At 41.8% G+C, this 11,375-nt stretch overlaps 1 protein-coding gene across 1 annotated transcript; it reads left to right on the top strand.

Moving 5' to 3' along the window:
- The first annotated feature begins 215 nt into the window (after positions 1–215).
- Positions 216–2,155, top strand: LOC109426352 (protein giant). Its single transcript, XM_019701813.3, has 2 exons — positions 216–650; positions 750–2,155. The coding sequence occupies exons 1-2, from the start codon at positions 617–619 to the stop codon at positions 1,976–1,978; spliced, it is 1,263 nt and encodes a 420-aa protein (XP_019557358.2). The 5' UTR covers positions 216–616; the 3' UTR covers positions 1,979–2,155.
- Positions 2,156–11,375: the final 9,220 nt, after the last annotated feature.

Genomic DNA, 11,375 nt, shown 5'->3' with positions numbered 1-11,375 from the left:
AACAAATTTCCAAAACTATCTCTTCCCAGTTGATTTCTGCCCGACCCCAGAAGAAAAGGGAATGACAAAAACCCCGTTCAATGCATGAGGGACCGCAAAAAGTCACAAGTGCTAAATCGGCTTCAAAATGTATAGAAACGGAGAGAGGAAACCGAAAATCTCTCCTAAGCGCTGGCAAGTGTGCCTGATGGTTGCTCGGATCTTTTGCGCGATGGTATGAGGAGAGTGTTGGCTGGCGCAGTGACCTTTCCCAGCTACCTTCTCTTTCACGCTCTTTTCCGGCATCGCATATGGTGCGTGGGAGAAATGGGGCACGGTTGCTGTGATGGGCAAGAGCGAAATGGCACATACAGGAAGAGAGTGCGTATGAAAATTTTGCAAAATAGATTTTTGCATATTCTTTGGCTTTTCGGTTTTTCGGGAGAGAAAGGGTTCGCCGGTATATAAGGAGCTTGCGGTGGTCAGTTCGCGGCCACTAGAAGAAAGAGTTTAGAATGAGGTGGTTGGTTTGAGTTCGAGTTGGATTACCTGAAAGTGGAATAACGTGTTTTCAAAATTGGTGAATAATCAGGCAACGGTGAAGTCAGTGAAGTGATTTTGGATTATCCAACATAAGATGATTGCTCAATTCATGATGGATCTGAAAACAGGTAATTAAAACTCTTTTTTTCAATTATTTTCATGCAATAAATCTGTATATCAATTAAAAATTGATTGCTAATTCTCAAAAATTTCTCTCAATTTTACAGATCATCGTACAAGTCCCTCTTTGTACTTCCCTAATTCTCCGAGATTAAGCGACAGCTGCCGACCCGACTCCACTGATTCTGGAGTTTTGGACCTATCCAAGCGTCGCGATTCAGTGGAAACGCGGAAAACTCCGTCGCCATATGCCAGTTTCAGTGAAGAAGGTTCACCACCGTTACACCGATCTCTACACAACTCCAACAATGCTTTGCTGATCAACTATCACGCTTCCATCCATCCTCATCCGCAACTTGAACTACCGCTAAAAGCTCCACTGCCATACGAATCGCCCAACCACCTGGATCACAGTAGGCTTCCTCTGTCGTCGGGTTTTCACCCCACCCAGAACCTGCACTTGCCGCAGCATCCCATCATCCCAAAGCAGGAAATCCTGCCTCAACGCCCACAGCTTCCACCGTACCTCATGCGAGCCGACCCCACTCAACAACAGTCCCAGTTCCCACGCAGCCCACTTCATGCACCCCGCGAGCCTGATTCTCTCTCCGAATCCGGTTCCGAAGGCCATTCCCTTCCCGGTGGCTTGAAATTGCCACTGATCAAGCAACCCACCGACGCTGCATCCAACGGACCATACCCAATGGTAGTAGGCCGCGACGGCAAACTTGCGCGCCCTTTCAAAGCCTACCCACGCGATCCGCTAAGCCTTGCCGCCGGATTCATGGCCAGCGACTCCATGCTAGACGCCAATTCCGCCGAAAAGTACAACATGTTCCGCAAGCGAATGCTCGAACAGATTCACGCCGCTAACGGCGGCCAACCGACAATCTCCAACCCGAAAATGCGTCGCCTAAACAAATCCCTCAGCGACACGTCGGAAACGGAGAGCGTTCCGGACAAAATGCCGGAACCATCATCGCAGCATCACCCGAAAGCCACACCCACCGACCGGCACCCCTGCAGCGACGCCGAGGCAGCGAATCACAACAGCGCACCGATTAGCGACGCCGACGGCAGTAGCACCAGCAATGGCGTTTGTTCGAACGTTGGCAGCACGACGGCGCCGGCCGGCAAAGACTCCGCCTACTACGAGCGGCGCAAGAAAAACAATGCCGCTGCAAAGAAATCGCGCGATCGGAGACGAATCAAAGAGGACGAGATCGCCATTCGGGCTGCCTTCCTGGAGCGGGAGAACATCGAGCTGAAGTTTGAGCTGGCCGCGGCCCGGAAGCAGCTGGCACTGTACGGTGTGGTGACGGGTGGGTCGCCGTGAGGAGATGATGATGGCGCCCTGCTCGACTCGGGGTGAGAGTCCTTGTAAATAGGTGTAAAGTTCCTTTTGTTTGAGCCGATGATTCCTAAGATATAGATAAGTCACCGAATAAGACTGTACAAACTACTTGAAGACTGATTGATTAATTTAAGGCGATAATAATAAATCAAATATCTGTGAACGTAAACTTACGCAAACTTTTTGACTATTGGAAAGAAAAATCGTGACTTCGTTTGGGGTTTTCACAGCGTTTTACAAGATTGTTTCCAATGTTTTTGTTAGTTTTATTAATTACCTTCACTTGTAGAATATAAAAAGATAAATATTTAATCTCTGAAAAACAATACATCTTTGAGTACCAAATTAGCATTAGCATTAAGCTAGTCTCGCCAATTTGTAAGGTAGTACAGACCGCTGTTATGAGAATTGCCTCCTTAGTCCTTCCCGTCCATTACCAAAGCACAGAGATTTGGGGCTAATCACTGTCTCTAAGATAACATTGACGTAATCCTCCAATGATTGAGAGCTGCCCTGGCCACGTCTTGCGACAGCAAAGTCAATTTAAGTGTTTTTTATCTGTATTAACGACATTTTTAGCCCTATAGGCTAGTTCATCTCGGGACCTACGCTTTACTTTCCTTCCGAAGGAACAACTCACATTTTATGAGTTTTTCGGGAGTGGGATTCGATCCAAGGTCTACAGCGTGATAGTCACGTATTCTAACCATCACACCAGGTCGGCTCCACTAAATTAATATTTAAGTGTTGCTTTTGCAAGGGTCTAATCCAAAGGATTAAAGGACTGTTTGCAGTTCTGAAGGAATTTTTCGGCCTATCTTGGTGCATTGGAAATTCATTCCTTGCTTGAATCGCTCAAGAAACCGTTTTTCTTCGATCGAAGTACGCAGTTGCGAAGGAATGACAATTGAAATGGCAGTCACTGTAGAAAGTTTCTGCCAGGAATCGGTCAAGAAGTTTCTTGAGTGATTTATGTTGAACTCAAAACTGGGCTCAAATAACAAAAACTACTTTCCGCAACAACTGTGGATGACACTGATTTTTTCATTTGGGCCTAACTGACATTTTCGAGTTCTCTTCATCGATCCTCTCTTTGTGTTATCACAGAATGTTTATTGAGTTTTCCAAAGATTTTTTGGTTGAAATGCGAAGAAGACGACTACATGTTGCTATAGAAACGAAAAGATTAATGATTTTGTTTGTGTTGATCAAGTTATTAGCGAAAGAGAGAGTCGACGAGGAGAAATCGATCAAGTCAGTTAGGCCCTTATGAAAAATCATTGTCTATTTATTTTTTTTTTAATTTTGTGTGTTAGGTATAAGTGTAGTTAAGGCATAGGTCTCTCCAAGGGAAATTTCAAGTTGCACATTGAGTATGCTTCAAACGCACCCAGCAATAAAAATCTAAAACAAATTAGGGATAAACCGTTCAACGTTTCAATTTATAATAGTTCTAAAAAGTTGTAACGCCAAAAATAGACCAAATTCTGCTGCTCAGCTCCACCGGTGTTTGTTTCGAGATCACCTCTAGTAGTTCCAATGCGAATTCCTCTAGTAGGGGCTTCAACGGGAATTCCTCCAAGAGTTCCTCCGATAATTGCGTCAGGAGTTCCCTCGGAATTTCCTTCGGGAATAATTACGTTAACTCCTTTGGGAGTTCCTCCGGGAACAGCTCCAGAAGTTCCTTCGAGAAATCCTTCAGGAATAATTTCAACAGAAGTACCTCTGGGCATCCCAAGAGAAGTTCCTCCATTAAGGGCGAACGGGATGATCGAGGAAATACCCGCCATTGCTCTGTTGCTACTAAGATGGTAATCTCAGATTCTACTTCATATTTTGGAACAAACACCTATCATTGTATATGCTCACTTGCAGTGCATATGCTGATTGGTTTTCAGCATCTTCAGTGCGATAGAACTCGAGATTACCATCTTCAAAATCGCGAGGCAAATTGTTAGAAAGAGAGGCAAGATAGGAAAAATAACAAGGCGTCCCGTTTCATCTTAATTGCTCCAGAAGTTTCTCTAGGAATTGCTCCAATTCCAATGCAAATTCGTCGAGAAATTCTCTAAGAATTCCTCCAGGAATTTCTCCAGAAGTTTTTCCGGGAATTGTTTCAGGTGTTCCTCTGGAAATTGTTCTACAAGTTTCTCGAGGAATTTCTCCAGGAGTTCCAACGGAAAATGCTCTAGTAATTGCTCCAGAACTTGCTCCAGGAGTTCCTCCGAGCATTACACTAGGAGTTCATCCAGAAATTGCTGGGGGAGTTTCTTCTGGAATTTCTCCAGGTGTTCTTCCAGGTATTCTTCCAGGGGACTCTGGAAATTCCTACAGGAGTTCCTTCAGGAATTGCTCTAGTAGTTGCTCCAGAAATCGTTCCAGGAATTACTCCAGGAGTTCCTCCAAAAAATATTTCAGCAATTCCTCCGAGAATTGCTCCAAGAATTCCTCCGAGAATTTCTCTAGAAGATTTTCTAGGAGCTCCACCAGAAATCTCTCCTACAATTTCTCCCGGTGTTCCACCGGAAGTTCTTCTTGAAAATCAACTTGGATCTTTATGGTCTTCGACTGGGAATTTCTGTGGGAGTTCCACCGGGAATTCCTCCAGGTGTTTCACCGGGGACATCTTTAGATGATCATTTGGATCCATTAGGGGTTCCAGCGGGAATTCCTATAAGAGTTCCACCGGGCATCACTCTGGGAGATCTATCGGGAATTCCTTCAGGTATTTCACCGATACCTCTAGAGCTGTTACTGGGAGTTCCTCTAGATTTTTAGAAGTTCAACTGGGAATTTCTCTACGAGTTTCATCGAGAATCACGCTCTAGAAGCTCCACGAGCTCCGACGGGAATTCTTATAGGAGTTTCAAACGGAATTTCTCTAGGATTCACCGGGAATAACTCTAGGAGTTCTACTGAGAGTTCCTCCAGGAGTTCCATCGGAATTCCTCTAGGAATTGCAACTTAAATATTACCAGGTGTTCTACTGGAACCTCTAGGTGTTCTACCGGAAATTCCTCTAGGAGTTCCACCCGGAATATATCTATATTACCATGAATAACTCTAGGAGTTTCATTGAGAGTTCGTCCAGAAATTCCATAGGAAATTTCTCCAGAAGTTCATCCTGGCATACCTTCTAGGTGCTCCACTGGAACCTCTAGGATCTCCACCGGGTATAGCTCTAGGAGTCCTTCCGGGAATCACCCCATGAGTACCACCGGGAGTTTCTCTAGAAGCTCCACCCACAGAAGCTCAACTGTGAACTGAGTTCCACTGAAAGTTGTTCCAGAAAATCCATAGAAAATTTCTCCAGGAGTTCTACCTGAAATTCCTTCAGGTGTTCCACTAGATCCCCCAGGGGTTCCAACGGAAATTCCTCTAGGAGTTACTCCGAAAAATTTTCCACCTGGATTTTTTATTTTCAATTTCTTTTTATTTGTGAATTTTAACTAACTATGCTAATTTTTCACACAACTCCACCTGGAATTCCTTTAGGGGTTCCACTGAAAATTTCTCCAGAAGTTCCATAGGAAGTTTCCTTAGGAGTTCCACCGGGATTAACTCTAGGAGTTCCACTGAGAGTTCCTGCAGAAATTCCATAGGAAATTTCTCTAGGAGTTTCAGCTGAAATTTCTTCAAATGTTACACAGGATTTTCTACGAGTTTCCTATAGAAGTTGCATTTTGAATTCCTTCAGGTGCTACACCGGAACCTTAGTTCCACCAGGAATAACTCAATGAATTCCATTGAGATCTCTTTCAGAAGCTCCAGAGGAAATTTCTCCAAAAGGTACAGCTGGAATTCTCCAGGAGTTTCATTGGAAATTATTCTAAAAGTTCCACCGGGAGTTTCTTCAAGAGTTCCTTCGGAAATTCCTCCAGAAACTCCACCAGAAATGTTTCTAGGAGTTCCACCTGGAATTACTCCAGGTGTTACATCGGAAACTTCGGAGTTCCATCGGTAATTCCATTAGATGTTTTACCGGGAATAACTCTAGGAGTTCCACTGATATGTATATATTTCAGAAGTTTAATAGGAAATTTCTCCAGAAGTTTCACCCGGAAATCCTCGAGGTGTTCCACCAGAACCTCCAGGAAATTTCCACGAGATCCATAGGAAATTCTAGCTCCAACGGGAATTTCTCCAAAAGTCCCATAGGAAATCCTCTAGGAGCCCCACCGCAAATTTCTCTAGAAGCTATACCTGGAATTACTTCGAAAACCTTTAGGGGTTCTACCGGGCATTGCTCTATGATTTCCACCGGGAATGATTGCAGGAATTCTACTAAGATCTCTTGCAGACATTCCATAGGAAGTTCCTCTAAAATTTTCACCCAGAAATTTATCAGATGTTCCTCCTAAAACTCCAGGAACTTTCTAGGAGTTCCATCGAAAAACCTCCAGCAGTTCCACCGGAAATTTCTCTAGGATTTCTATCTGGTTTCCTCAAGAAGTCTCATCGGGAAAATCTCTACATAGGTATTCCAAGGACGCACTGATAGTTTCTCCAAAAGTTTCATAGGAAATTTCTCAAAAATTTCTCTACCCGACTAAGAAATTGTAACAAAAATGTAACAATCCTAACAAACCATGATAATTATAACTCATGATTATGCATGATTATACAACATTCTTGGTTTTGTTAAAATACTATAACTCAATTATAGCACATTACCCGGATAGACGAGAATATCTAAATCATATCTCAAATGGAACACTATTTGTTGTCATAGCTCGATGTGATTTTGATGAGTTATTCAAAAATCTAAATTATATCGCACGAATAGGTCAAAGCGATATGATATCGGTTTTTGTTCTTGTCGAAATAGCTGAAAATTTCTACATAAAAACAAGTTTAGCTCTTCTGCACGAAATGGAACACATACAGGGGATAGACAAAATGATCGGGACAGGCAAAATTTTCACTTTTCAAAAAATGTTCAACTAGCTGTAACTTTTCGAAAAAAGCATCAAATATTCTCAAATTTTTACTGTAAGTTCATCAACTAGTTGTGTATCAGTGGTCCATATTTGGGAATGATCGGGCCATTCTCCACGAAATTATAAAGATTCTTGGAAAAGGTAAAATTATCCGATAGCCAACTTTGAGCTGTTATATCTCCGGATTCAATGAACCGAATGCAATGAAATTTTGACCATTTATGACTTGTATAATGAGCTATGAAAAACCGTTGACGCAACTTAAAATTCTCAACACAGAAGAAAATTATAACGATTAGAATATTTTTCTAATAGAACACCAAATTATCCAAAATTTCAACATCATTTCAAAATTTAAGATGCAAATTATAGTTCATTCAATTTCCCTCTAATTGACTTATATATAAATGTGTTTTGAAGGAAAATAACAACATAGCCGCCAATAAATTGAAAAAGTAATAAAATACATATAAAAAATAGACCAATTTGCTAAACAATCGTGAAAAAAATAAAATCGCTATAACTTTTTCTCTTGTTAAAAATTTCAAGTTAAGTTAAATGTTTTTCAAAGCTCATTGTATAAGTCATGAATGGTCATAATTTCATTGTAATCGGTTCATTGAATCCGGAGATGTAGCAGCTCAAAGTTGGCTATCGGATAATTATACCTTTTTCAAGAATCCTTATAACTCCGTGGATAATGGGCCGATCTTTCCCAAATTCGGACCACTGATACACAACTAGTTGGTGAACTTACGGTAAAAATTTGAGAATATTTGATGGACTTTTCGAAAAGTTACAGCTAGTTGAACATTTTTTGAAAAGTGAAAATTTTGCCTGTCCCGATCATTTTGTCTATCCCCTGTACACCCATTGAGATGGTTCAATGTTAGTGAAATGGCATGTGCCCCTTTCTGAGCTGTGGAAACGAAGAACCGCATGCTTTTATTCCCATGTTATTCACAACAGCGAGCCACAGTGGAGTGGTAAGCATTGCCGTCTGTGTATCCTAAGGTCGTAGGTTCGATGCTAGATGCTGACATTCTTTTTTTTTTATTTTTGGCAAAAAGTGCCAAATCTTGTCTGCTATTGTTTTGATCTTGTAATATTTTAACGAGCTATTATTAAGTAGTTCACCATATTAGATTTTGCTATTATTTCTGTAGCAGAGGTAAAAGACTCTTATATCAATCAAACCAATATCAGCTTTTGCTCTTCAGTAATTCAATCAATCATAACTGAACATGCTATTCATCAGCATTTTCCACTTTCTCGGGTATATTATAAATGTTGTTTCATAACTCATCGTATTATAATTTAGTTTTCAGTGTTTGACATTTGTTAAAAAAAATGTTAGAATATTGTATCATATTTTAATAGAAACTAGTAATCCCAAAGCTAAAATTCATATCACATTTTGTTATAATTTTGATATGATTATAACAAAATAGGTTATAATCTTGATTAAACCAGTATAGTTTTTGTTACATTTTTTTTGTTATTTTAGCATCATCCTCCATGAAACCTCCATGAGTCGATATTGAAGGGACCATTGATTCATGCAAGTATCGAGTAGTCGTTACACCTGAAAGCAAGCCTTCATTACAGCATCTCAAAGTTGGCAATTTTGTATGAAAATATGTGTTTATTCGATCAATTTTGTATTTGTACCACAGTTTTTATACAATACTAGCTGTCCCGGAAAACTTTGCCCTGTCAAGATATGGTGGTTCGTTTGACAACTGTTGAGGTCATTGCTGTAGTTGCTGCACCGCATTCTAGATTGAGTCCATCCAGATCGTGTTGATTTTCTTCATAAAAAATCTGTACTTCATCAATTTTCTTACTTTTTAGTTGATTTTTGTAATGTTTTCTGCCTATAAACACAGCCACCATGAATACGAATCGAACCGTGCAAAAGTGTTTGGTTTATCCGTCCGTGAATTTTGCTGCCTCATAGGGGCTAGGTACAAACCATGCTACAAACTCATTTTTTTATATATAGCTAGATAGATAGACTACTAAGCTATTAAAAACTACACATATAAAGTTATTCCAAACCACAAAACTATTGATCGAATTCAAGCAAATGTTCAATTCTGAACAAATTCTAAAAGTAAAAGTAATATCTGTAATTCTCCCTAGCTGTTAAACGACTCTACCTTCAGCATTAGATTTAATTACGTTCCATTCCAGCATCCTTGGATGCAAAATGCGGAAGTGTTATCTCAGCTGAAGTGAACACCCTTTGTCACATTCTCCCTATCTCTACAGAGATGTAAGGCAGTTTGCTTAATTTAGACATGACAGCACCCTACTGCTGCAATTCACTCCAATGTGCGGTGGTGGTGGCAACCGTCACCTAACCCCGGACACGCCATCACTTACGGAACGTCGAACCCTTTCGAATTTCCCTCATCAGCTAGACGGTCCAATATCGCCCCTAAACAATACTCGGGAAGAGAATCCCGAATAATCCTCCCACATGAAACAAATTTCGCCATTCACTTCCTCAATCGCTATATCTGTCGGGCTATGCAGCATGATGGCACCCCACCGCCATCAACAGCATCTTCCGTCCATGCTTTACAGTTTGAATAACGGAATATGTACATAGAAAGGGTTCCGTGTTTGCCTTGCCGTCGTCCGTCCCGAGGAATGACGTGCTAAAATTAAACATATTTGCCTAGAAATGCGGAACTTTTCATCATCTGATTACAGCCCGTCGGTCGTGGTCGGCCGCCAGGAGAAAAAAAGAGCATGCGTGCAGTTGCATCTGCCGGCTGGCTCTCGTGCTGGGCCGATTTCTAATTGATCGGTTTTTGGGTCCCACTGCTGATGCCTACTGCTGCTGCTGCTGCTGTAATCGGCGCTTGGTCGTGTGTGCAAGATTAGAAGCGAGCGAGAGAACATCGATGGTGGAGACGCATGGTCGAATATTAATATTTAAGTAAGAATAGCGTTCTTAAGGGACCATTCATAAAACACGTCCAGGTTTCGTGCCCGTAAAGAATCACCGGTCTTATCAGCGTTTTATACATGGTGCATTTGGTGTGGGGGAGAATCTTTTTCGACCGCAGGTTCTTGTCAAAGATTTTTAAGTATTTTTAATTTAATATATTTGTTCTTGTGCAACCCCGTAAATAGGACCGTCTTCCACTGATGATGTACCTTCGTATTTTCCGACTAACGTTGTAGTCTGCCGTTAATAAGGACCCGAGGTAGACGAAATCCTCCATCACTTCGAAAGTGTCCCCGTCTATCGTAACACAGCTGCCTTGGTTTGCCGTGTCGTTCGTGGTTCCGCCTGCCAGCATGTACTTTGTTTTCGACGCGTTCACCGGGAGTCCGATGATGATCTGGGATATCACTTTGTAGACGGAATTAAGAATTGTGATCGCTCGGAAGTTCTCGCCCTCAAACTCTCACCTTTCTTGTAGATGGGGCAAATGATACCTTCTTTCCACTCCTCTGGTAGCTGTTCGGTCTCCCAGATCAGGACTATTATCCGGTGTACACAGATGGCCAACTTTTCCGAGCCCATCTTGATGTGTTCGGCTCCGATACCATCCTTACCAGTTGACTTATTGTCCTTGAGCTGCTGGATAGCTTCCTTAACTACCCTCAAAAAGAGTGTTGGCTCGTTGTTGCTCCCTGTTGTACTGACGTAGTCATTACGCCAGCTGCATTGATCCTCCATATCTGCGTTCTCCGTACAATTAGGTATTCGTCATAGTGCTGCCTCCACCTTTTGATCACCTCACGTCCGGCAGTCTGGATGCTCCCGTTCTTATCGCTGCACATTTCGGCTCGTGGCACGAAACCGTTGCGGGATGCGTTGAGCTTCTGGTAGAACTTCGGTGCTTCATGAGAACGGCAAATTAGTTCCATTTCCTCGCAATCCGCTTCTTCCAGGCGGCACTGTTTCCCCCGCAAAAAGCGGTTCGGGTTCGTTCAAATATTACGTAACGCCATAGGAGGAGGGAGGGGGTCTAGCTCTGTGTTACGCTTCATACAAAATTCCAAAATGTTTCATACGAAAGTTGTTACGTGGGGGAGGGAGGGGGTCTAAAATGATCAAATTTTTCGTTACGTAATATTTGAATGAACCTTTCTGCTGTATCCGCTTCTGTTTGTAACGTTCCATGTTCTGCCTACAGTCACTATATATACAGTCTGGTGAATAGAAAATCCTAAGAACTGCAACAGGAGGATACAAAAGTGTAGAATTAGCTTAAGTTAAAATACACAATAAGGCTGACACAAATTTCGATTTTCTCTAATGTCACCGCCCCCTCGGAAAATTTTGGTCGGAATTCGACATTTTGAGGGGGGACACAAATAAATTATTCAAGAAATTTAAACTTTTTAAAATGAAATTAGAGTCGTCAAAAAAAAATTCTAAACAAATCCGATGAGTTTGACGATTTTGCCTAATT

This window comes from Aedes albopictus, chromosome 3 (assembly GCF_035046485.1).
Source record: "Aedes albopictus strain Foshan chromosome 3, AalbF5, whole genome shotgun sequence".
In the NCBI taxonomy this organism is placed as follows: Eukaryota; Metazoa; Arthropoda; class Insecta; order Diptera; family Culicidae; genus Aedes; species Aedes albopictus.
Note: the sequence above shows the minus strand (reverse complement) of the source record. Positions and strands in the feature narration are given on the sequence as shown.